Here is a 27,191-nt window from a genome sequence, read left to right on the forward strand (position 1 = left end):
GCCGCTCTTCTCTATGAAAACAGACAGTTTTGCCATTAATCTTAGATTGTGGTTAATTATTAATTAATTCTATTTTGGATAAATACGTCCCTTTCAGTCCTCCCTACTCACCCCGATATCGCGGGAGTTGTCCACGTGCACGGTGACGTAGGAGGCGTTGATGCCCTTGACGCAGCTGATGGTGATGCTCTTGGTCTTGTTTTTGTCCTCATCTCCCGACTCCCAAAAGGTCTCAGTGGAGCCGTCCGTTAGGCTGCCAATCATGGCAGGTCGGCTGGACGTCTTGATGTCCACCAAGATGGTCAGGTCCTTCAGACTGGTCACCAGGCACAGCTCCTGGAAGGTCAAATGATGTTCAACACCTCCCAGCTATATAGATAAATAAGATTTATTGGACAATTTAGAAATTAACATTTCAGCCACACAAGTGGATACAATGCATTTAAAACGATAGAGGATAACAGAAAATATTTTACAATTTAGCTAGCAATCCTAAATGTTTTTATTTCAGCCACACAAGTGGATACAACACATTTAAAATCAAAAAGTTTTACAATGTAGTTACTCCTAAACCTAGTCCCACAAAAAAGTTATAATTTTATCAATAAAGAAGGTCCAGGGTCATGTTCATTAGGCACTAAACGGAAGAAAGCAGACTGAAAATAGGAGGGAATACCATTTCATTATTTTATTTTTTTGTGTTGGTCTGCACCTTGGGTCTCAGACAGCATTTGTGGTACCTGACTCACCTAGTCTCTTCTTTACCTGCTTTCATAAGGTCAAGCTAGCCACCACAAAACATCATGGGCCAGTTTCCCAGATCCAGCCCTGGTTTAAAAATCATTCTCAAAGGAGATTCCCTATTTGAATAACGGGAAAACAGCCCTATGAGTGTGGCTCTCCTATTGGATTCTGTCTCACCTGGCTCATGGCCTCGTAGCCAGACTGCACACTGATGTTGAAGCTCTCCTCGCTGTCGCCATCGTCCGACTTGGACAGGATGTTGTTGATGTGGTGGAACACATTGCTCTGGTGCAGGAACTGGTGGTCTGACTGTTTGAACTTCAGACTCCAACACCTGATAGAAAGAGGGGGACACACTCCGGGTCAACGGTGAGATCACACACTCACATTGATCAGTACACAGTGGTAGCTAAGTTGGTTGGAGAATGGTGCACCCATAGGCACCTGAGCAATGGAGAAAACGGAGTAGCTGCAGCACCACTTTCAAATATATACTGTATATTTTTTGCAACCCCACTCTATTACTAGAAAATGATCCATTTGTAATTTTCATTGATTTAATGTATTGAACTAGTCTGTATTAAAATATTTTAGAAGTAAGATTGCATTTTGCACCCCCAACCCCCGTCGCCTCAAGTTGAATGGTTTTGACCACTAAAGTTTTGCTTCACTTCTGCGCGACATACTGTTTTGGTTCAGTTAATAGAAAGTACTAGTTACACCGCTGGTGTTAAAATGAAAAAGAACTGCAAAGGAAAATGGTTTATTTATTTTGTTGTGCTGTGCTGTTACATTTGTATTGTTGTTTCATGTCCGATGCACTCAGGGTGTTAAATATAATTTGAGAGTAAATTCATTGTATAATTTCACTTTGCCTGTAAGAACCAAATACATTTTTTATAAAGTGCCTTTTACATCAGCAGATGTCACAAAGTGTTATAGAGAAACTCAGCCTATTACCCAAAACAGCAAGCAATGCAGATGTAGAAGCACGGTGGATAGGAAAGACTCCCTAGAAAGGCAGGAACCTAGGAAGAAACCTATAGTGAGGAACCAGGCTCTGAGGGGTGGCAGGTCCTCTTCTAGCAAAGCAGGGTGGAGATTATAAGAGTACATGGGCATGTCTGATTAGGCTTTGCTGTGTCGCAGCCTCTGGACTGAGTAGCCTTATCTTCCATCAGCCAATTCATGTTAGGTAGCTCGTGGGCTGTCAATGAGAAGCTCGCAAGTAGATACGGAGAAATAATCAGTATGCCTAATATTACATGATTAAATCTAGGGGTGTAATGGTACTCTTATTGTACCAAAAACTGTCCGCTACGGGAAGCTCGGTTTGCACTGTGAACTCGAATGAATAAATATTTAAAAAAACACTAGGCCTATAGGCTATGCCTGCATTGTATGCCCTTGAGTAAATCTGAGCTGTAAAAACCATTTCAGGCTATAGCCTATGCACACATTGTAATCAAAATTCAAATCTTAATTGCCGCATTTCAAACTGACCTTTTGTGAGGCACAGCCGGGAACTAGTTCTGTACGATGACGAGTGGTGGGGTCATTTCACCAGGATGATCCTCCATCATCGTAAAACCCAAATTTCCTCTCATCTTAAGAAGGCACGATTCTCAAGGTAGGCTTCAGTAGAATGGTGTGTGGTTATAAGAACCAAAACGCAATCACATTATGTATGCCGTGCTGTATTTTGTCTCTATTCATCAAATTCGGCTTAAACAGAAACAAATTACGCAGAATGAATATGAATAGCTCGCAAGACCGTTTATTTTTATGAAGTAGCTCTTTTGAAATAAATGGTTGGAGTCCCCTGCTCTAGCCCAAACCGTTCAAATATGACCCATATTACTGGAGCAAAAGTTTATTATTTTAATTGCAGATTCAGGGTGAAATGTATATATATATATAGCTGCCCAAAAATATCAAATTTTCTTATGATTCATTAATAATATGTTTGCATGTGGACATAATCTATGGCCAGATGTTTATGCAAAAATGTTCAAGTTGACAGTTCAATGCCCTACCTGATAACACTGCCATATTGAGAAAGAAAATTGATGTTTTGTGGGTCACAGGGTTGGTAGGGTTTCATACCTATCAATTAATTATTGGGCGTGGGATTTTCAGGGAAGGGAGTAGAATAGTAATCTAGTCATCAAAACACTTTTCAATAGAATTTATTGTGTCAAAACCAAAGAAAAATACAGTGCCTTCAGAAAGTATTCAAACACTGACTTACTCCACATTTTGTTGGATGGATTTTTCTTTCTCTCACGCATCTACACAATACCCCATAATGACAAAGTGAAAACATGTTTTTAGAAGCATTTTCAAATGTATTGAAAATTAAATCCAGACAATCTCATTTACATAAGTATTTACACCCCTGAGTCAATACTTTAAAGAAACACCTTTGGCATCGATTACAGCTGTGAGTCTTTCTGGCTGAGTCTCTAAGAGCTTTCCACAATTGGATTGTGCAATATTTGCCAATTATTATTTATATTCCTTCAAATTAGTTGTTGACCATTGCTAAACAACCATTTTCAGGTCTTGCCATAGATTTCCAAGTAGATTTAAGTTAAAACTATAACTCGGTCAGTCAAGAACATACACCGTCTTATTGGTAAGCAACTCCAGTGTAGATATGTTAAATAAAGGTTAAACAAAAATAAATAACAATTTTGGCCTTATGTTTTAAGTTATTGTCCTGCAGAAAGATCTTGTGGAATTCATCTTTGAATTGATGGTGCCAGAGGAGATGGCTGCCGTTTTACGGGCTCCTAACCAATTGTGCTGTCGTGTGTGTTTTTTCCCGTTATTTGTCATTTATTTTGTACACAATGTTTCTGCCTCCGTCTCTTTACGCCCGAAAAGAGCTACTGGATATGAGGACAGCGATTACTCACCTCGTTCTGGAATAATATTTTTTTTCTTTAAAGAGTCGGATGCAAAGGATTTACTTCAGACACCCCACAAGGCCCAAATCCCCGTCATTCACATGAAGAAGAGACGGAGATATCGGGGACGTAGGTCGGGGTGCCTTGTAAGGATCCGACGGCGAGTGAGTAACCCCCCTCTACCATCAGTCCTAATAGCCAACGTGCAATCATTGGATTACAAAATCGATGAGCTCCAATCAAGACTATCCTACCAAAGGGACATTAAAAACTGTAATATCTTATATTTCACCGAGTTGTGGCTGAACGACGACATGGATAGCATATAGCTGGCTGGGTGTTCGGTCTATTAGCAAGAAAGACAGCTGGTGTACGAAATCTAATATTAAGGAAGTATCTAGGTTGTGCTCGCCTGAGGTAGATTATTTCATGATAAGGTGTTAACCACACTATTTACCAAGAGAGTTTTCATCTATATTTTTCATAGCAGTCTATTTACCACCACGAATCGATGTCGGCACTAAGACCGCAATCAACGAGCTGTATAAGGCCATAAACAAACAAGAAAATGTTCATCCAGAGACAGTGCTCGCTCCTAGTGGCCGGGGACTTTAAAGCAGGGAAACTTAAATCTGTTTTTACCTAATTTCTACCAGCATGTTAAATGGGCAAGCAGAGGAAAAGAAACACTAGACCACCTTTACTCCACACAGAGACACAAATTGGAGTACATACAGTGGTTCCTCCGTTAAAAGTTGTGGGACACCTTGAGTGTTGCTGCAGCATTCTGTGGCACGTCATTTAATTGTCAAACATTTTTTCTGTTACTGCAAGTTATTGCTAGTTTGACCACCAGAGGGCATCTTTGAGAAGCATTTGATAGTGTTCCGTATTGGCATTACCAGAGAAATTAAAACCTTTTCTGTAATAACAATGTATATGGGATTGATTCGAATAAATGTGGCTTAATTAATTAGATTAATATTATGGTGTTTCTATTCAGAGAAAAACGAAAACCATTAGGATGGAATCGAAAATATGGCACTGTACAACATGACGGTCAGGAGTAGGATTGGAGGATTCTAAATTGTTTGCCTTCATAAGACAACTTTGTTCCAATATTTATGTAAATCAGTGATATTTATTCCCATAGTAATTTGTTATGGCCCCATAACTAAATCAACATCTGCATTTTGAAAGACTATTTTTTATCATTATTGTATTAACGAAATGTGTTTACTTGTTTATTAGGCTACTGTGCAGTCTACAATACATACTGTAGTAAACATGGGAAAGTGCCTAATTCCTTACATAAGGGAGAGCAGGCCATGTCTGTACTACAGACCGCAGGGCACGTGGAAGACCGGTGTTATTTCATAGTTATGATGTCTTCACTATTATTCTACAATGTAGACAATAGTAAAAATAAAGAAAAATACTGGAATGAGTAGGTGTATCCTAATTTTTGACTGGGACTTGACTGGAACCACTTGATATGATTGGTCATATAAAAACCTTGGGACTCAAATGCGTAATGAGCCCCCTTGTGTTGCTCTGGCGCAATGAAGTCGTGACGCTGGGTACCTCTAAGTCCTGCGGTGTAAGCTCGCAACGTTTAAAGGAAGAAACCCAATAGCTCTCCCTTTCCCTCCATTTGGAAAATCTGCCCATAACTCTATCCTCTGGATTCCTGCTTACAAGCAAAAACTGAAGCAGTAAGTACCAGTGACTTGCTATATAAGGATGTGGTCAGATGACGCAGATGCTAAGCTACAGGACTGTTTTGCTAGCACAGACTGAAATATGTTCCCGGGAATCTTAGTACACCACATCAGTCACTGGCTTCATCAATAAGTGAATCGATGATGCCATCCCAACAGTGACCGTACTTACAGTTGAAGTCGGAAGTTTACATACACCTTATCCAAATACATTTAAACTCAGTTTTCACAATTACTGACGTTTAATCGTAGTAAAAATTAGGATCACCGCTTTATTTTAAGAATGTGAAATGTCAGAATAATAGTAAAGAGAATGATTTATTTAAGCTTTAATTTCTTTCATCACATTCCCAGTGGTTCAGAAGTTCACATACACTCAATTAGTATTTGGTAGCATTGCCTTTAAATTGTTTAACTTGGGTCAAACGTTACGGGTAGCCTTCCACAAGCTTCCCACAACTTCCCAATAAGTTGGGTGAATTTTGGCCCATTCATCCTGACAGAGCTGGTGTAACTGAGTCAGGTTTGGCCTCCTTGCTCGCATACGCCTTTTCAGTTCTGCCCACAAATTTTCTATAGGATTGAGGTCAGGGCTTTGTAATGGCCACTCCAATACCTTGACGCTGTTGTCCTTAAGCCATTTTGCCACAACTTCGGAAGTATGCTTCGGGTCATTGTCCATTTGGAAGACCCATTTGCGACCCATCTTTAACTTCCTCACTGATGTCTTGAGATGTTGCTTCAATATATGCACAAAACTTTCCTACCTCATGATACATCTATTTTGTGAAGTGCACCAGTCCCTTCAGCAGCAAAGCACCCCCACAACATGATGCTGACAAGCCTGTGCTTCATGGTTGGGATGGTGTTCTTCGGCTTGCAAGCCTCGCCATTTTTCCTCCAAACATAATGATGGTCATTATGGCCAAACACTTCTATTTTTGTTTCATCAGACCAGAGGACATTTCTCCAAAAAGTATGATCCCATGTGCAGTTAAATACTGTAGTCTGGCTTTTTTATGGCGGTTTTGGAGCAGTGGCTTCTTCCTTGCGGAGCGGCCTTTCAGGTTATGTCGATATAGGGGCGGCAGGGTAGCCTAGTGGTTAGAGCGTTGGACTAGTAACTGGAAGGTTGCAAGTTCAAATCCCCTAGCTGACAAGGTACGAATCTGTCGTTCTGCCCCTGAACAGGCAGTTAACCCACTGTTCCTAGGCCGTCATTGAAAATAAGATTTTGTTCTTAACTGACTTGCCTAGTTAAATAAAGGTAAAATAAATAAAAAATAGGACTCGTTTTACTGTGGATATAGATACTTTTGTAACTGTTTCCTCCAGCATCTTCACAAGGTCCTTTGCAGTTGTTCTGGGATTGATTTTCACTTTTCACACCAAAGTACGTTCATCTCTAGGATGAGCAGTGTGATGGCTGCCGGGTCCCATGGTGTTTATACTTGCGTACTATTGTTTGTAGAGATGAGCGTGGTACCTTCAGGCATTTGGAAATTGCTCCCAAGGATGAACCAGATGTGTGGAGGTCTACAATTTATTTTGTGAGGTCTTGGCTGATTTATTTAGATTTTCCCATAATGTCAAGCAATGAGTTTGAAGGTAGGCCTTGAAATACATCCACAGGTACACCTCCAATTGACTCAAATGATGTCAATTAGGCTATCAGAAGCTTCTAAAGCCATGACATAATTTCAGGAATTTTCCAAGCTGTTTAAAAGATATAGCTTACGTCTTATTGCAAGATAATATGCTCTGTCCAAGTGTATGGTTAAAATTATTTAGCTGAAGGCAGGTTTGAGTTTAACGTGGAGGGGAACTCTGAGCAACAGGGGCCACCGTACCTGAGGGCCATCTGCTGCAGGGAGCTGCCACTAGGAAGTGACATCATGAGGTCAGAGATGGTCTGGAGGAGGCGGTGGAAGGTGTGTGGGAGGGGATGGGCGGCCTCCCCGGCAATCACAATGTCAGACAGCGGGTGCTCACACACTCCAAAGTCCCTCTCCTGTGTGTATGAAGAAAATATGATTGAAAAGTTTATAAAAACACACATATTAATGATGAAATGACTTCAGACTATGTCTGAATATAGAAAATGTTTGCACTGGTACGTCAAATAAAAACGTTTATGTATCCAGGTTTGTCTCATTGAGATAATCTAATTTGGAAGAGACCTGTTTCACAAGAGACGACGCGCGCGACCGCGACCCCCCCCCCCCCCCCGGATTCTTAATCAATCAAATGTATTTATAAATCCCTTCTTACATCAGCTGTCACAAAGTGCTGTACAGAAACCCAGCCTAAAACTCCAAACAGCAAGCAATGTGGGAGTAGAAGCACGGTGGCCAGGAAAAACTCCCTAGAAAGGCCAGAACCTAGGAAGAAACCAAGAGAGGAACCAGGCTATGAGGGGTGGCCAGTCCTCTTCTGGCTGTGCCGGGTGGAGATTATAAAAGAACATGGCCAAGATGTTCATAGATGACCAGCAGGGTTAAATAATAATAATCAAACATCACCTGCTCAATCACAATTTCCTTGTTCCCATGGGCTTTATTTTCATCCTCCTCCTCTTCCTCGGGTTCAAATGGTGACGGGGTAAGGGAGGCGACAAAGTGCCACAGGATGTCGTGCAGCGAAGTGGTCTGGATCACGTTACACAGCAGCCAGTTGAATGCCTGAGGAGGGGGATATGGGTTAGATGGTGGCTCAGTCCTTTTCAGTGCTTTTCAAACCACTAACCTAACCTTAACCTAATCTTAACCCTAGTACTACTACTTCAGAAAAATAAACATTTTAATCAGTTTATCATCTCAGATATTGCCTACACTTTTGTCCTTTCTAACAGGTCCGTCTAGCGACTACCACTGACACCTCAAAGAGGTTAGCCAATAGGCTAATCACATTAGCATTTGACATTACACAGCTAACAGTTTAATTGTGCTATACAACTGCAAATGCCCAGCTAGAGTAAGCATGAGACATTTTCCTATGGGAAATACTTAACTTCTTGGGGGCAGTATTGAGTAGCTTGGATGGTGCCCAGAGTAAACTGTAGCTAATGATGCTAATATATGCATATTATTAGTAGTATTAGATAGAAAACACTCTGAAGTTTCTAAAACTGTTTGAATGATGTCGGAGTATAACAGAACAACCAGGAAGTGGGAAATCCGAGGTTTGTAGTTTTTCAACTCTTTGCCATTCCAATACACAGTGTAAATGGGGTCATATTGCACTTCCTAAGGCATCCACTAGATGTCAACAGTCTTTAGAACTTTGTTTGAGGCTTCTACTGTGAAGGGGCAGAGAATGAGAGGGGATTGAGTCAGAGGTCTGCCAGCAGCCTCGGTCTCGTGACGCGCGGTCAGAGAAAGTTACCTCTCGTTCCAATGCTTTTCTACAGAAAAATGAATTCTCCGGTTGGGATATTATTGGAGATTTATGATAAAAACATCCTAAAGATTGATTCTATACTTCGTTTGACAAGTTTCTACGACCTGTAATATAACTTTTTGAACTTTTCGTCCGACTGGACCTGAACGCACTTATGGATTTGTTTACCAAACACCCTAACAAAAGAAGCTATTTGGACATAAATGATGAACTTTATCAAACAAATCAAACATTTATTGTGGAACTGGGATTCCACAAAGGTAAGTGAATATTTATAATGCTATTTCTGACTAATGTTGACTGCACAATATGGCGGATATCTTTTTGGCTGCTTTGTTGTCTGAACGCTGTACTCAGATTTTTGCATGGTTTGTAGCTCTCTGCAAAATCACCTCATGTTTTAGAACTACTGAACGTAAAATGAGATTTTTAAAATATAAATATGCACTTTAGCGAACAAAACATCCATGTATTGTGTCATCTGATGAAGATCATCAAAGGTTAGTGATTAATTTTATCTCTATTTGTGCTTTTTGTGACTCCTCTCTCTGGAAAAATGTCTTTTTTTGCGACTTGGTGGTGACCTAACAAATGTTTGTGGTGCTTTCGCTGTAAAGCCTTTTTGAGATCAGACACTGTGGCTGGATTAATGAGAATTTTATCTTAAAAATGGTGTAAAATACTTGTATGCTTGAGGAATTTAAATTATGAGATTTTGTTGTTTGAATTTGCCGCCCTCCACTTTCGCTGGTTGTTGGCAAGGTGGGACGCTACCGTCCCACATATCCCAGAGAAGTTAATGTACACCATCATGTGTACATTAAGAGTATCTTTGACAGACGTACCTCCATGGCGAAGACCCTGCAGGCAGACTTGCGGAGGGCATGCTTCATGGCCACCTCCAGACCCTCCAGGTCGTGGTGCTGGATGACGAAGGCCAGGACAGGCCACTGGAAGTTCCTCTCGCCCTTACTGAGGGATCCATGGGCCGAGATTAGACGGGACAGTTCCGGGGACGGGTGGCGCAACAGAGAGGAACCCACTTCTGGAGGGGAGGACAGTGTTACAATTAAGTGATAATGCCCAAGAAGCTGGTGTTTGGAGGATATATTGGCATGGGGGTTGTTAGGCCCAAGATGAAGTCTTTGGGGGCATTATCACTTTTATACAACAGGTTTTAACCAATCATCATTCAGGAATAGACCCACCAATTGTGTAAATATGATATAAATAACAAAACAATAAATACGGTATTACAAATGTCATGATGATTGGTAACACTTAGTAATTTGCAACCCTATTCCAGCTGACAATTACAAATAATTAATACTATGAAAACAAAAAAAAAGAGTTACACTTCAATGTCTTTTTCATGTAATGACCATTACCATAATCATTATAATCATTTTGTAGTAAACACCAGGTACATGAGTTAATGGTGAAGTGTAGAATAACTTTTGTCTGCATGCATCTAAAACTCTTAGTTTAATGGACTATACTAGTAAATAGGATCACATTCCTCTGGTTTGGTGGTTTAGGGGAAGGTTTACCCACCTGCATCCCCACTGTGGACTCTGCGCCTGGGCACGGCTTTGACCCTGGCCGGGGAGGCCGAATGCTGCTTGTCGTACTCAGAGGCCACCACAGAGTAGGACCTCTGGAACACCGTCCGCTTGGACAAGTCACTGTCTGTGATTGGGCTGGTCTCTAGACTGCAAGAGATACAACAAAGAAATGTTGACCATCTGTTTATGTCATAGATGACACATAAATACAACACACACACAGTCACACCACACTGGAACGAGTCTCTTTCACACAAACACGCACAGATATGACACACGCTACAACCACATACAACACACACATAGACATAATCAGTCTGCTCATCTCTACTCTCAAAAAGAGGTGTGTTACCTGGGGGGCATGGATTTCATGTTGCTCTCGGGCTCCTCGAACACATTGGGGCAAGCGTCAGGGGTGACTGAGATGTAGGGCGCAGGGACAGATGTGGAGCGCAGGTACCTCATCTCGTCCTGGAACAGGTTGTCATCTGTGTACCCACCAAAGTTCTCTGTGTGTTGCCTGGAAGAGAGGAGACAGGTTTACGTACATGTATCATATGTAGTTCAAAGATTTAGTGTTTAGGTTATGTGGATGCTACCTTATAGAAAATAAATGTTAAAAATTCCATGATGGTTTTCACTGTGTAACATGTTCACAGGACATGGGTAAGATACTACACACACAAAATGTATGATCATCCTCACTTGAATTAAAGTGGCCACAGCGCTTCAAGTGTAATGCTGTCCCAAAGGGCATAAAACTAAAGGAGGAGGAGACTGTTTAGGAAGCAAAAATAAAAGGAAATCACCTTTAATTTTTCCCCTCCCAGTCTCTCCAGTCATTTTGATCATCACAATAGATATCCATCATTTACCTGGCCAGCGTCTGCAGGTAGAGGCAGCCGATCTTGTTGGGAATCTCGTCCGAGACACCCTCCTTGAGGCTGGGCAGTGTGGAGTGGAGCGGGCGAGGCGGGTGGTGGCACAGCAGGCTGGGTTCAGCAGCACTGCTTAAGGACAGCAGGAACAGGGCGTTGGCACGGATCACCTGGTGGGCCTCCATGGTGGGAAGCGCCCGCGGCGTCTTCACCTGCAGGGGCTTCTTCCTCGACTGCTTCACCTGGATGGGTAGGGAGGGTGGTTAGAGGTAACGGATGGGTTAGAGGGCAAAGCAGGTAGCCTAGCAGTTAAGGGCATTGGGCCAGTAACCAAAATGTTACTTAGCAAGGCACCTTAATTGCTCCTGTAAATCGCTCTGGATAAGAACTTCTGCTAAATGAATAAAATGTAGAGTTAAAGTTTGTGGTAATATTTGTAGGTAGAGGGCTGCTGGTCCCTAGAGAGATCATTGCGGCGCTGTCTGTATTTGTCATGCTTCTGTTGGAAGCGTGCAGTCAGATCAGACAACTTTGGGATTAAAATATTTTTTTGTTATCCCGCAGATTATTTGGAAACGATCATCTTTCTGCACTTAATGGGTCAGCTTACCTATTGTATTAAAAAGGACATCTTTGTCGCATTATTCACACACTCAGAATTCGCTGCTTCAAGTTAAGTAGCCTACCTCGCCTATCCTAGTTGGGTGTGCGAGATCAAGTGCGCCTAGTATAGGTGTGGTCTCAATGAAATAGAGTAGGCTGCCTATGCATTTCCAAGGAAATATACCTCCTAAACATGATTAAGCTATAGTTTACTACATCGCCTATAAATAAATATTGATCAATCATATTTGTGACCCGTTTGAGGAAACTAGGCGTATGTCACGGGTCACTATTTCACAGGAGAACCGTTTGAACGTAAACTTTTTTAAATAAATGTTTTATCAAAATGTTTGCCAGAAATGCCTTCTCGAACATGAACTTTCATGTGCCTTAATAACAAACTTGCATGCCATCTGTTAATACGAATAAAATTGTTAAATTACGAGCCTAGTTTTTGCCAAAAAAGTCAACAACCTTCCCGCTAGCCATGATTGGTTGAGATAATGAGTGGGCTGGACATGCTGAGAGATGAGCATGCTTCTGTCGATTTGAGCTTGTGTTGGTAATCCTGTTTAACGCTGCTTTTTTAAATGTATTGTGTATTAAAGTGTTGCTCTCCACTTTTTGGAGGACTAAGTTTTGAAATCAGTGGAATTAGTGTATAATAGCTAAGGAGATGGAGAAAACACCCGTCTCCGGATGACATCTTCAAACCAAGGGCAACCATGGCATCCGACAGGAGACGCATCTAACCATGAATGATGTATACGGGTAAGATAGTCTAGCTAGCTACATTTTCAGATATTACTCATTCCTCATTTTGACAGAAAGGGCCATTGCTTGGCTCGCTATAGCCTAATGTTAGCTAGCTAACATTGAACCTGGTTGGTTAGCTACCTGCAGATTCATGCAGGGTAGTAACGTCATGAGTTGTGCTTATGGTTGATTGTTTACCTAGCAAGTATGCTAACGTTAGCTGGTTGGCTCGCTAGCTAACGTTAAGTATATGACCTTATTATTCATACCAGAGACCATTTGCTTAGCTAGCTATAGCCTAGTGTTAGCTAGCTAACATTGAGCCTGGTTGGCTCAAAAGAAAGTGCAAGTCTAATAATAAAATGGGCCACGTGACAATCTCTGGTAATTCAACCTATTCTTAGGTTATTTTTGCCCATTTTGAAATTTCCTTTAGGGCGCAAAACAGCTGTGACCATGACTGGTAAGTGAGCTGCATCGTTACATATGCCTAAAATAACAGAGGGACTACGGTTGGGTTCGGGACAAGTTCTTGCAGTAACAGGTGGGAGTCGGACAGAAAGCCAGCGGGTGTTGGAGGGTGCAGTATGAAATGATGCGGGTGCAGGCGGGATAAATAAATCAGTCCCGGGCAGACCTCTACTTGTAGGAATAATGCATTATGATGCAGTTATAATGCATTGTAAGACTGTCACAACCATGTTACCAAGGCTGTTTATGAAAGTACATGGTTGCGAAAGGTTTTCCTCTGAACTGTGACTATTACAGTGAGAAATTAGAATAGAGCATAATATGTTAAATCCTTACGGTTAACTATCCAAGTATCCATTTGTTAAGTTTCCATTTGAACTTGGAGAATTTAATGTGTAAAGATAAGGTACAAAACAACAATTGATTGAAGCATCAAGAAGTACACTACCTTTTCCCTGGCTGCAGTCTGCTTCTCTCTTAGGTACTTCTCCCTGCAACGGTCACACACCAGGTACCAGGTGCTTCCTCCGATCCCGCCGTCTCCACAGTTTCCCGCCCAGCCCCCACAGAAGTGGCCAATGCTGTTATAGCCCTGGCCTCCCGCATAGCGACCACAACCTGCCCAAAACAAAACAACAAATCAAGCTAAAATCCACCAACTTAAATAGAACATATTAATATACATTTATCTCTATGCTAAGATCACATTGAGTAGTGTTGCCATATTAGCAGAGATACAGTGCAAATGGTTTAATGGGGTTAGCCACCATCCGCCTCAGTATGAAGAAATGTTCTGCTTTAAAGCGTTATTTTTCATCCACAAATGTAATAAACAAAATATAGACTGTCATAGGACTTAAAAATCAGACTTTTATATGTGAGAGGTCGGCTAACCTCTCACAGTGATATGACATGTGTATTTCTAACAGTATAGAATAAAAGCAAACCCAACATTGTTGATCTTACCTGGGTGGGCCTGCCTCATGTGGTAGGTGACAGGGTAGGGGTGCGACTCCCCACACAGCTCACAGATGGTGTCCTTCTCCGGTCCCCCCATGGCCAGCTGAGCCATCTCCCCAAACAGGTTCCCCCTGGGGCGCACCTCCGCCTTATCTCTTTTCTTTTTCTCCTTCTTGGACTTCTTAGTGTCCTTCTCGTTCTCCTTTTTCTTCAGGATGGCGCTGGAGCCCGGGCTGGGAAAAATCATGTTTTGGGTGGCTGCCTTGATGGTTGCCATTGAGATGTCCTCCCAGAATGCAACGAGGTGCTGGAGGGTGAGCGGCAGGATGGACTTAGCCCTCATGGTAGGGTGAGTGGCCACCTCGAAGGAGACGTGCTCCCCCTTGCCATCCTCACACTTTTCGGGCAGGGGAGGCTCTTTGAGCATTGACAGGACCTTGTTCTTGTTGATGCTGCCCATCTTGGATATGTCTGGCCCATGCGGGGAGATGTTGAACATATTGAGGGCCGAGGATATCTCCAGTGAGTGGCGGTTCTTCAGCTTACTTTCCTTCTCCTCTTGGCCGCCCTGGCCACCCAGCGAGCTGCGGATGGGCGCGTGCTCCTTGGTCCGCTCTGGGTTGAACTTGAGGAACGAGGAGCAGGCCATGGCATCGTGGACGATACCCTCGTGCCAGAGGAACGCGGCGAAGACCGCCCGGGCACACTCTGCAACTGAGGGTGACATGGCCTGCTTGGCGGGCTCGGTGACCCTCGACGAGCTCTCACCCTTGAAGAGCGGGCCCGACTTGTCCTTCTTGGGGCGCACGTGTCGGCTGGAGGTCTTGCGGCTGACTTTGGGCGACAAGCGGCTGCTCTCCAGCTCCTCCTTCACGGGTGCCTTGCCGATGCTGAAGTGCACCTTTGAGGATCCCTCCTCTGCATTCCTCACCTCCACGTTTTCATTGTTTCCCTCATCATCATTGGAAAGAAGAGCACTAGACGTACACACCTCCACCACCTCGCTGTGGAGGTTCTCCTGGGTCACATGGGGCGACGGGGTGCGGTTCTCCGCATTCCTATCTCCTCCTTTGCTGCTCCCGTCCTTGGATGGTAGTTTGGGTTTGGGCGAGGTGGACCTTCCCCTTAGGGGCTCTGAGGTGAGAGGGACCTTCTTCCTCAGGGTGTCCGGGTCCAGGGTGTACGAGTCCGACTTGGACCTTTCTCTGGGCGGGTCCAACCGAGCCTTGGAGGGGCTGACATTGGGAGGGAGGTTCTGGTCATGGGGTTGGTTCTTGTCTTGTGGCATGTTCTTGTCAATTGGTTGGTTCTTGTCTTGTGGCATATTCTTGTCAATTGGTTGGTTCTTGTCCTGAGCAAAGTTCTTGTCGTGCTGGGTGGAGGAGCGGGGTGAGGAGGTGCTGGAGGGGCTAGACCTCCCCGAGGTGGAAGAAAGGCCCTTCTGTTTGGGCGAGGTGGAGCGGGAGCCAGGGTTAGGCGACTCGGCGCGCAGCCCGGAGGAGTTACGATCGCGCCCGTCGGCCTTCAGTGCCTGCAGGGTGTTGTGGTTGGGCGAGTGGGAGCGGCTATGGGAGTCCGACCGCAGCTTGGCAGTGTCCGACCGCAGGATAAGTGCCTCGCTGGCCGGCGGATCTTTACTTTTGGACTGTTCCGAGGTGCGACCGCCACGCCCCTCCTGTTTTGGGGAGCGACTTTCCAGTCGTTGTTTGGTGGCCGGGGACATGGGCCGCGCCCCTAAGTTACCTAGTAGCCAGCCACAACATAGAAACAGTTATACAACAACTAAGAGGATTACTGTAAAAGGCAGCATATCTGAGTACAATACTCAACATCTAAGGGTCAAAACAAAATGGATTATGAAAGGGAAGAAAAATGGGGGGGAGAAGAGAAACAACAGTAGAAGTCTGGATGTAACATTTTTTTTAAAACATACAAATATTTTTGAGTCAATAAGTAACCTCTTTCTTAGACTGTGGAAAGTTGTGGACCAATACGTTTTAGTAAAGTGACAGCATTATAGCAGAGGACAAAGATTATTCTAGAAGAGCCTTCAATGGCCTTGACATAGATGAATATACTTTGGAAAAGTGTCTATCTATGCATGTCTGAAGACCACTTAAACAGACAGGGGTAGCTAATGGATCATGGTGCAACTGATGAGAAGAAGCCCATGCAGCCCAGCACTGTGCCCTAGAATAGCTAATATAAACTCAGCAAAAAAAGAAACGTCCCATTTTCAGGACCCTGTCTTGTAAAGATAATTCGTAAAAATCCAAATAACTTCACAGATCTTCATTGTAAAGGGTTTAAACACTGTTTCCCATGCTTCCCATAAACAATTAATGAACATGCACATGTGGAACGGTCGTTAAGGCACTAACAGCCTACAGATGGTAGGCAATTAAGGTCACAGTTATGAAAACTTAGGACACTGAAGAAGCAGTTTCTACTGACTCTGAAAAACACAAAAAGAAAGATGCCCAGGGTCTCTGCTCATCTGCGTGAACGTACCTTAGGCATGCTGCAAGGAGGCATGAGGCCAGCAGATGTGGCCAGGGCAAAAAATTGCAATGTCCGTACTGTGAGACGCCGAAGACAGCACTACAGGGAGACAGGACGGACAGCTGATCGTCCTCACAGTGGCAGACCACGTGTAACAACACCTGCACAGGATAGGTACATCCGAACATCACACCGTCGGGACAGGTACAGGATGGCAACAGCTGCTCGAGTTATACCAGGAATGCACAATCCCTCCATCAGAGCTCAGACTGTCCGCAATAGGCTGAGAGAGACAGGACTGAGGGCTTGTAGTCCTGTTGTAAGGCAGGTTCACACCAGACATCACCGGCAACAACGTTGCCTATGGGCACAAACCCACCGTCGCTGGACCAGACAGGACTGGCAAAAAGTGCTTTTCACTGACGAGTTGAGGTTTTGTCTCACCAGGTGTGATGGTCGGATTCGCGTTTATCGTCGAAGGAATGAGCGTTACACCGAGGCCTGTACTCTGGAGCAGGATCGATTTGGAGGTGGAGGGTCCGTCATGGTCGGGGGGGGGGGGTCACTGCATCATGGGACTGAGCTTGTTGTCATTGCTGTGCATTACAGGGAAGACATCCTCCTCCCTCATGTGGTACCCTTCCTACAGGTTCATACCGACATGACTCTCCAGCATGACAATGCCACCAGCCATTCTGCTCGCTCTGTGTTTGATTTCCTGCAAGACAGGAATGTCACGTGTTCTGCCATGGCCATCGAAGAGCCCGGATCTCAATCCCATTGAGCACGACTTGTTGGATCAGAGGGTGAGGGCTAGGGCCATTCCTCCCAGAAATGTCCGGTAACTTGCAGGTGCCTTGGTGGAAGAGTGGGCTAACTTCTCACAGCAAGAACTGGCAAATCTGATGCAGTCCATGAGGAGATGCACTGCAGTACTTTTTGCAGCTGGTGGCCACACCAGATACTGACCGTTACTTTTGACCCCCCCCTCCTTTGTTCAGGGACACATTATTCAATTTCTGTTAGTCACATGTCTGTGGAACTTGCTCAGTTTATGTCTCAGTTGTTGAATCTTATGTTCATACAAATATTTACAGATGTTAAGTTTGCTGAAATAAAAACGCAGTTGACAGTGAGAGGACATTTATTTTTTTGCTGAGTTTATAATTGGTCTTTAGAATTTATCCTGTCTAGGGACATTAGTCCCACCCCTAACCTCTATGTGAATAAGCATCTCCCCTATTCCTTCTGATAATTGTAGCTAGTGTTCAGTTTAGAACAAATTACCTATTTACTTGTGTTTTACTCTTGATAATCCTATTTATCCTGTTGTTCAGCATTAACTGACTCTGTAAAGGATTCCCACATTTCAGTCTGAAGGAGGCATGCATTTTGTATGTTACCCACCCTTTTGCCTGAGAGCAAGAGATGAGAGTGCAGAACCATGCCCAGCCACGGACGCACTGCTTTTGTGCACCCGCTCGTGAGAAGAAGCAAGGCTGCGTGATGAAGAACCATCTACGGCGGAAAACAGTGGTAGGTAAGCAAAACACAGGGAATGAATGCAGGGACACTCTCACAGAGAAAAGAAGCGTAGCATGTACAGGTAAGTAGAGAAAACAGGTAAGAAAACACTCCACAGAGAAAGGGAAGGAGGGAGAGAGGAGTGAGAGAAAGAAGGAGAGCGCTAGAGTGATGAGGATGGCCATTGAGAGTGTAAAAAATATGGAGTCAGACCAACAGACATATGGAGAGCAGACAGCTATAGGATATCAGGGGGTAGTAAGAGATGCATGAACTAGGGCTGGGAGACATGAGTTTGAGCCAGGGGCTGAGAAAATGGAGTGAACGGAAACTAATTGATACATGTTATACTTTATTGAAACCTAATAGTTGGGAGCATATCCACTGACCTGACCATGAGATTGTCTCTGATTTACACACTACAGGTGCTGTGAGTTAAGGTTAGTCATATTGACACATTCTCAAGGCATTTAGTTTAGTGTATCTGCCCAGGACCTTTATAGAGATTCATAAATGTAAAGAATGAAAGCATGTAGTAAACTAATACAGTAATAAGTACACTAAATGATGCTACCTAAATTCATATGATGAATTACACTAAGGTAGTCTACATTTGCGATGGGAGCACTAAGCAGGAATGGGAGCTGGTGTTTAAAATTAGAATCAGTGATACGCGTCTACCAAGAGGAGCAGGGTGACTTCTGACACAAAGACGAAGGCAGAGGCTGCATTCGTCAACATTTGTCGTCAGACACCTTTTAAATTGCAGGACATAGAAGCAAACCTATGTACAAATGCAACTATCTGTATGGGTGATCGTCAAATGCAGCCTTTTTGCCTCACTCTCTTGACAATATCTCTGGGCAGACTGCTGCTTGTGATCACGTCATATCGCTGAGTCTCTGTTTAAATCAGGGATGAAGATGGAGAAAGAACACTGGTGTATAAACAAAAAGCAAGCAGCTACATTACTAGGCAAGGTATTGTAAGCAGCAGTCAGAACATAACAGCAATGTTAGGGTGTCTTCGGTCCCCCCTGCCCCCCCCAAAAAACAGAAAAAAGCTAAACAAATACGCAAGTAAAAAAATCACAAACAAAAGAATGATAAGCTAAGGAGGAATTAAGATGGGACCAGGAGCACCTGGGCAAGCAAGCGTCGACACTGTCATACAGACGGACCGACTTACTCGGAAGCTGTGGCTGCGGCTGAGACACTTGGGACCTGGGGCATTGTCCAAACACAAATGGGCTGTGGACAAGGGAGGAGGAGGGAGGTTGGGCGGCTTGCTCAAATACGGAGGAAGAGGAGGGAGGAGCAGCTGGAGGGAGGAAGGGCCCAGACTGAATGGCACTATTCAGTATGGCAGTCAACCTTTGGTCACCTGCAATAACGGAAGAGAAGGGGAAGGGGGACTACAGCTTAGCTTACACTATGGTCTTATAGGATTCCAAAAGGTGGGGTATAAATCAATCAATGAATCCATTAAACAGTAACCATTAAAATGTCCATTGATTTATCAATCATCTCCCACACAGGTAATGCCGGAGAGGTGGAAGGGGGTGGGGGTGTGTAGGGGGGTGAGGTGGGAGTTTCTGGATAGGAGGGGAGAAGGGGGTAAACTAAAGTGACATGGGGTAATGGGTGATGTCACAGGGTGGGGATTTGGGACAGTAATGGCGATTGGCCGGGCCGGGGTTGTGTCACTTGGGACAAAGTGTGGAAGCCAAATAGGGAAAATAACACTGTTTGTACTATATGTACTGTAGTATCTCTAAGGTAGAGTGCATCTGCTTTCTACCCAACAACATAGAAAACTCCTCTCCTTCACTCATTTCCATATGGAATAAGAAAATGATCTAAATTTCCCTGAAAGATTTTAGGAGAAAAGTTCAGTGATTCAGTTTTGACTAATTACAGGGAAAATCAAGTATCAATCAAGTATCAGGTATAAATAGTTCCATAGAGAGAGATCTTTTGCAAAACTTAAATGGTACCAAGTAAATGGTAAGCAAGTTTTGAAAGTCCCCTTTATTCAGACATATTCTACTGATTAATTTACCTTACATTTACCAGCTAAGAAAAAAACCTGAGGAAAAGTTGGAGGGATTTTGGAGAGGAAAGACGTCCAATGAGCCAGTAGGAAGCTGTGGGGGTTGATTCCGATTTGGCAGGACACCCTTTCACTTGGGGGGGGGGGGGACTTGTGAACACTGGTGTTGGGAAGATATTCCAGGTCCCACCTGACCTGGCGGAAGCACACTAACTGGCCCATGCACACAGACTGAGACACATTATGACTGAACATAGCAGTGATGTTAGGTATGACATACACACACGTGAAACAATGAGACATGCAGAACAAAAGAATGGACACAGTTAGTGCTTATTGACAGCCCCTGTGGCCTCGGAGGGTCAACTTGATCCAGTATGGGGAAATAGTGCCGTTGTGGGCACTACCCACTTTCCCATGCTTTTGAGTGCACCACTAACTGATACAATCGGTTTCCACTAGTATTGTTACATTACCCAAAAATGCTGGCCAGAAGATTTAGGACTCATCCTGACCAGCTAACAAATTTTAAGGGGTTGTACAAAATGATACCACCCTAGATCTTGTGCTGTCTTTGCATATTTCATCCTTATTGGCCATATGCTAATGAGGTCCTGTAGAAATGTAGGGGTTCATGAGGAAAGCATCTCTCTTACGTGGCTTGTAATGTGAAGCAACGTCAAGCTAGCAAGAAATGTGCCTTCATAAAGATACATGAAGCAGATGACGTTTTGGAGGTGTCTAAACCTAAACAAACTCGAGCAACAGCAAAGTAAGAGATGGATTTCAAGCAGTCTTTATGGTAAAAAAAACATGGAACTATGAGAAAGTCCACTTTAACTTGCGGAGAGGATAAAAAGAAAGTGGATTATTTTGTCACTGCCTTATATGCCCTAGCAGAGCATTGGAACTCTGGACTTTTGCATGATAAGCCAATTAGAGATAGGCTATCTGTTGGACTAGCAGCAAACATGCGCCTGTCAGAACGGAAGCAGCAAAGTCACCTGCAAGGTGACATAGTAACAACAAAAAGAGGCATGCTCAGTGGATAGAGTTATGCAAAAAGGCAGCCAGTATTAGTGGAAACAGATATTCCAGCATGAGAAAGCTAGCCATGGTAATGCTAATGGCAAATAGCAGCCAAAGTGTCGAAACCGTGGCAAAAGCCCTGCACCGTGAGCAGCTAATGAAGTAGTGTGTGAAGTAGTGTGTGATCCTGTAAACAAGGTTCAAAAGGTGATGATAGCATTTTCCTAGGAACAATAACAGCAGGAGGCGACCCATGGATGATTCAAGTGATGGACAGAAATGTGAAATTCAAAATAGACACTGGTGCCGATGTGACTTTTATCCCAGACAATGTGTTCAATCACATTTTTGCAGGAACCAGCCAGCTCTGCTAAAAAAATAAAATAAACAAAACCTCCGCTAAGGAAGAGCATCACAAGTGTAGTTCTAGAAAAGGGAGAAAAGGTTACACTGGAGGATGTGTAGGTCATCAGCGATTTACACACAGCAGACCAGCTATCACACAAAGCTTGAGCTAGTTGATCGACTTGACAGCACTGATTTACAGACACTGAAAGAAAGCAATCCAAAGCTGGTTTTGGCACAGTACAACAACTATATACCATCAAGCTGAAATCCTGCACAGAGCCCTACTCACTCCATGACGGATTCCTATGACATTGATGCCAAAAGTCTAGAAAGAGCTAGAGAGCAGGCAAGGGTTCAAGGTTGTCACCAGAGTGGGGGGGCCCAAGGACTGGTGCGCCAGCATGGTGGTTGTCCCAAGAAGAACAGAGAAGTGCGGACATGCATCGATTTCACTTGTCTCAACGAGTCAGTGTTTAGAGAAAAATATACTTCCCACTGTCGAACAGACCTTGGCTCACTAGCCGGGAGGAAGATCTTCAGCAAGCTTGATGCGAACTTGTGCTTCTTGCAGATTCCGCTAGCGGAGGAGTCAGTTATGCTAACAACCTTCATCACACCTTTCGGACGTTTCAACTTCAGCAACTTAACAGACAGTAGGCTTCAGTTACCCGGACAACCCTTTTCCGACTTCGCTGCAGAGTATGGATTTTGCCATGTCAACAGCAGTCCAAAGTTCCCGCAAAGCAACGGAGAGGCGGAATGTGCCGTTCAGAGGGTGAAGAACCTTCTCAAGAAAGCAGTCGACCCTTACCTTGCTTTGCTGGCCTATTGGTCAACTCCACTCCAGAATGGCTTCAGCCTGGCACAACAGCTGATGGGACGACAGCTTCTTACTACAGTGACGTCACTCGCCAAACACAGCAGCGGTCAGCTCAAAGGAAAAGGAGAGTGGTTCAGCAAAGCTTCAACAAGCGTCACAGAGTCAGCAACCTCAGCAGACTCCCACCTGGAAAACAGGTGTGAGTGATTGACTCAAAAGTAGCAGGAACAGTGCTGAGGAAACATGCAGCACCACAATGCACCATGTAAGCTCCCCACGTATCTGTCCGCAGGAACAGACATCACCTCATCCCTATGGATGGATCTGAAAACAACAACGCTACACAGGAGAAGATTCAAGTGTCTTCACCACTCCGACAAGCCAGATGTACCTGCTATACCCAGAAAAAGGTGTGAGCGAGCAATAGTTAAACCTCAACGACTGGACCAATAAGTCAAGGCAAACAAGAAAAGACTGAGCTCTAAGTAAAAAAATAAAAAAGACAACAGTTGTCAAGTTGTTACAGTTCTAACTTACCTGTGGGGTAGATTTGTGTTACAATTAATTAGAGATGCATTTTGGGTTAAAGTTTACATAAAATATTTTATGTTCATGACTACGTTCAAATGTTCAAGAAGTACTAGTCAGGACAGACCTACCGACAGATTATCCACTTGAGGTCTGTTGAGACAAAGGCAGTCTACACTTTGTACTATGAAAAGGGGAGATGGTGTTATTTGCATATTGCATCCTGATTGGCCATATGCTAATGACGGCCTGTGCGAATGTAAGGGTTTATGAGGCTTGTAATGTGAAGCAACGTCAAGCTAGAAATACATTAGCCTTCAGTTACAGTTACTTTACTCACGCATAGACAAGTCAGGTATGTCGAAAATAAGTTAAACTTCTAAAAAGTGAACAGTACCTTTAAGATTTTGCTAATGCTACTATCCTGTCTCCACTATCTCCAAAACTACAAAAGTAGAGAGAAATTCTGAAGCCAACACTCTTAATTAACATCCACATGCCACCCCTGATTTGGGAATCTAAAAGCAAGACAAAAGCTGTGTTTTCATACTCACCGCACAATCCGTACTATTTGTGACGTGAATTGAGTATATACACTGCTCAAAAAAAAAGGGAAGGGAACACTAAAAGGGAACACTAAAATAATACATCCTAGATCTGAATGAATGAAATATTCTTATTAAATACTTTATTCTTTACATGGTTGAATGTGCTGACGACAAAATCACACAAAAATTATCATTGGAAATCAAATTTATCAACCCATGGAGGTCTGGATTTGGAGTCACACTCAAAATTAAAGTGGAAAACCACACTACAGGCTGATCCAACTTTGATGTAATGTCCTTAAAACAAGTCAAAATGAGGCTCAGTAGTGTGTGTGGCCTCCACGTGCCTGTATGATCTCCCTACAACGCCTGGGCATGCTCCTGATGAGGTGGCGGATGGTCTCCTGACGGATCTCCTCCCAGACCTGGACTAAAGCATCCGCCAACTCCTGGACAGTCTGTGGTGCAATGGATGGAGGTTGGTGGATGGAGCGAGACATGATGTCCCAGATGTGCTCAATTGGATTCAGGTCTGGGGAACGGGCGGGCCAGTCCATAGCATTAATGCCTTCCTCTTGCAGGAACTGCTGACACACTCCAGCCACATGAGGTCTTGCATTAGGAGGAACCCAGGGCCAACCACACCAGCATATGGTCTCACAAGGGGTCTGAGGATCTTATCTAGGTACCTAATGGCAGTCAGGCTACCTCTGGCAAGCACATGGAGGGAATGCCACCCCACACCACGACTGACCCACCGCCAAACCGGTCATGCTGGAGGATGTTGCAAGCAGCAGAACGTTCTCCACGGCGTCTCCAGACTGTCACGTGCTCAGTGTGAACCTGCTTTCATCTGTGAAGAGCACAGGGCACCAGTGGCGAATTTGCAAATCTTGGTGTTCTCTGGCAAATGCCAAACGTCCTGCACGGTGTTGGGCTGTAAGCACAACCACCACCTGTGGACGTCGGGCCCTCATTCCACCCTCATGGAGACCGTTTGAGCAGACACATGCACATTTGTGGCCTGCTGGAGGTCGTTTTGCAGGGCTCTGGCAGTGCTCCTCCTGCTCCTCCTTGCACAAAGGCAGAGGCCACTTCTCAGTTCCTATGCTTCCGTGGAGGAGGCCGTAGGAGGGCAACAACCCAGCAGCAGGACCGCTACGGTCCTGCTGCTGGGTTGTTGCCCTCCTACGGCCTCCTCCACGTCTCCTGATGTACTGGCCTGTCTCCTGGTAGCGCCTCCATGCTCTGGACACTACGCTGACAGACACAGCAAACCTTCTTGCCACAGCTCGCATTGATGTCCCATCCTGGATGAGCTGCACTACCTGAGCCACTTATGTGGGTTGTAGACTCCGTATCATGCTACCACTAGAGTGAAAGCACCGCCAGCATTCAAAAGTGACCAAAACATCAGCCAGGAAGCATAGGAACTGAGAAGTGGTCTGTGGTCACCACCTGCAGAACCACTCCTTTATTGGGGGTGTCTTGCTAATTGCCTATAATTTCCACCTGTTGTCTATTCCATTTGCGCAACAGCATGTGAAATTTATTGTCAATCAGTGTTGCTTCGTACGTGGACAGTTTGATTTCACAGAAGTGTGATTGACTTGGAGTTACATTGTGTTGTTTAAGTGTTCCCTTTATTTTTTGGAGCAGTGTATTATGCTTATTGGTCATAGTTTGGATATAGGAAGTTCCCGGATGTCGTACTAAATTTGCCAAAATACAAAGTATCCATGCAGTGGACACTTTTCCGTGCTTTTAGGGTCCATCATGAAATGGGCATGGCTTCACAACATTTTTAGATTTGAAGAAAATGGTGGAAAATATGCAGCCGAAGTCCGCCGAAAGCGGATACAAATTCATTGCTTTAACTAATTATGAAAAAATGTTGAGCAAATGTAATAAAGTATTGACTTTTCAAATAAGTTAAGTTAAACGTTATGTTGTTTGAAAGTTTGTTAGCTACATTATCCTTACGAACCGCATAGTATATATATTCATATATATATATATCAATATTCACATCATTCTTAGCTAAGTAGATTAGTCGTTGTGTGTTTCAATGGACATTGTTCATTCTGGCTATCTACCCCGATTTCAGAGCACTTTCGCGCAGAACTGATTAATTTACGAATGCTCAACACCTGTTGAATATGGCCAGTATCAGTAAACATTGGCAAAAAAAATAATTACAATACAGTTACAGTCACAATGCTCTAGATAACATGAAAACAGCCTAACCAGCTCTGCTAAGGCGAGTAAAATGGTCAGAGTGAGGTGTTCTCTGTCTCATTTGTGTCTGGAAGTAGCTAGCCAACGTTAGCCAGTTAGCTTGGGCACTTGACTGCAGTTGAACGCTCGGATCAACCCTACTCCTTGGTCAGTTTCCAATGTGCACTCTGAAAGCTCCGAATTTATCAACGGACAATCTGACAACGCTCTGGATTTATGAAAGCCCAGAGCGCACTCTGGCACTCCAGATTGAATTCATGAACACAACCGAAATCATAAAATGTTTAGCATTTGTTATGCTAAAAAGCTAGCAAGAGGTTGCATAGCAACAGCATCAACTTCCGGTAGACAGGCGAAGCTATAGTACGTTCAACTGAAACGGTACCGTTCGTTTACAGTAACTAAAAATAACTAATAGCATGTAGTATATACTCATTAAGTACAGTTGAAGTCGGAGGTTTACATACACCTTGCCCAAATACATTTAAATTCAGTTTTTCACAATTTCTTTTTTTTTTACCCCTTTTTTCTCCCCAATTTCGTGGTATCCAATTGTTGTAGTAGCTACTATCTTGTCTCATTGCTACAACTCCCGTACGGGCTCGGGAGAGACGAAGGCTGAATGTCATGCGTCCTCCGATACACAACCCAACCAGCCGTACTGCTTAACACAGCGCGCATCCAACCCGGAAGCCAGCCGCACCAATGTGTCGGAGGCTACACTGTGCACCTGGCAACCTTGGCTAGCGCGCACTGCGCCCGGCCCGCCACAGGAGTCGCTGGTTCGCGATGAGACAAGGAGATCCCTACCGACCAATCCCTCCCTAACCCGGACGACGCTAGGCCAATTGTGCGTCGCCCCACGGACCTCCCGGTCGCGGCCGGTTACGACAGAGCCTGGGTGCGAACCCAGGGACTCTGATGGCACAGCTGGCGCTGCAGTACAGCGCCCTTAACCACTGCGCCACCCGGGAGGCCAGTTTTTCACAATTAATTACATTTAATCCTAGTAAATATTCCCTATCTTGGGTCAGTTAGGATCACCGCTTTATTTTAAGAATGTGAAAGGTCAGAATAATAGTAGAGAGAATTATATATTTCAGCTTTTATTTCTTTCATCGCATTCCCAGTGGGTCAGAAGTTTATATACACTCAATTAGTATTTGGTAGCATTGCCTTTCAATTGTTTAACTTGGGTCAAAAGTTTTGGGTAGCCTTCCACAATAAGTCGGGTGAATATTGGCTCATTTCTTCTGACAGAGCTGGTGTAACTGAGTCAGGTTTGTAGACCTTGCTCACAAACACTTTTTCAGTTCTGCCCACTAATTTTCTATTGGTTTGAGGTCAGGGCTTTGTGATGGCCACTCCAATACCTTGACTTTGTTGTCCTTAAGCCATTTTGACACAATTTTGGAAGTATGCTTGGGGTCATTGTCCATTTGGAAGATCCATTTGCGACCAAGCTTTAACTTCCTGACTGATGCCCTGATGCTATCTATTTTGTGAAGTGCACCAGTCCCTCCTGCAGCAAAGTACCCAGACAACACGATGCTGCCACCCCCATGCTTCACGGTTGGGATGGTGTTCTTTGGC

At 44.1% G+C, this 27,191-nt stretch overlaps 1 protein-coding gene across 24 annotated transcripts in view; it reads right to left on the reverse strand.

Moving 5' to 3' along the window:
- The window catches only part of LOC110519948 (E3 ubiquitin-protein ligase MYCBP2), a 344,395-nt gene that overhangs the window by 67,280 nt on the left and 249,924 nt on the right, over window positions 1–27,191 (reverse strand). For 14 of the 24 annotated variants that reach the window (XM_036974019.1, XM_036974053.1, XM_036974051.1 and 11 more), the window contains 12 exons: window positions 19,224–19,418; window positions 17,919–18,029; window positions 14,016–15,752; window positions 13,498–13,667; window positions 11,217–11,461; window positions 10,694–10,861; window positions 10,331–10,488; window positions 9,622–9,821; window positions 7,900–8,058; window positions 7,228–7,388; window positions 922–1,078; window positions 112–369 (listed from right to left, as the gene is read on the reverse strand). In XM_036974019.1, coding sequence (XP_036829914.1) covers window positions 112–369; window positions 922–1,078; window positions 7,228–7,388; window positions 7,900–8,058; window positions 9,622–9,821; window positions 10,331–10,488; window positions 10,694–10,861; window positions 11,217–11,461; window positions 13,498–13,667; window positions 14,016–15,752; window positions 17,919–18,029; window positions 19,224–19,418 — 3,719 coding nt within the window. The remainder of the gene's footprint in view (window positions 1–111; window positions 370–921; window positions 1,079–7,227; window positions 7,389–7,899; window positions 8,059–9,621; window positions 9,822–10,330; window positions 10,489–10,693; window positions 10,862–11,216; window positions 11,462–13,497; window positions 13,668–14,015; window positions 15,753–17,918; window positions 18,030–19,223; window positions 19,419–27,191) is intronic. The other 10 variants (XM_036974062.1, XM_036974063.1, XM_036974044.1 and 7 more) reach the window with 6 other exon arrangements.

The sequence above is a fragment of the Oncorhynchus mykiss genome, chromosome 3 (genome assembly GCF_013265735.2).
Source record: "Oncorhynchus mykiss isolate Arlee chromosome 3, USDA_OmykA_1.1, whole genome shotgun sequence".
NCBI lineage: Eukaryota > Metazoa > Chordata > Actinopteri > Salmoniformes > Salmonidae > Oncorhynchus > Oncorhynchus mykiss.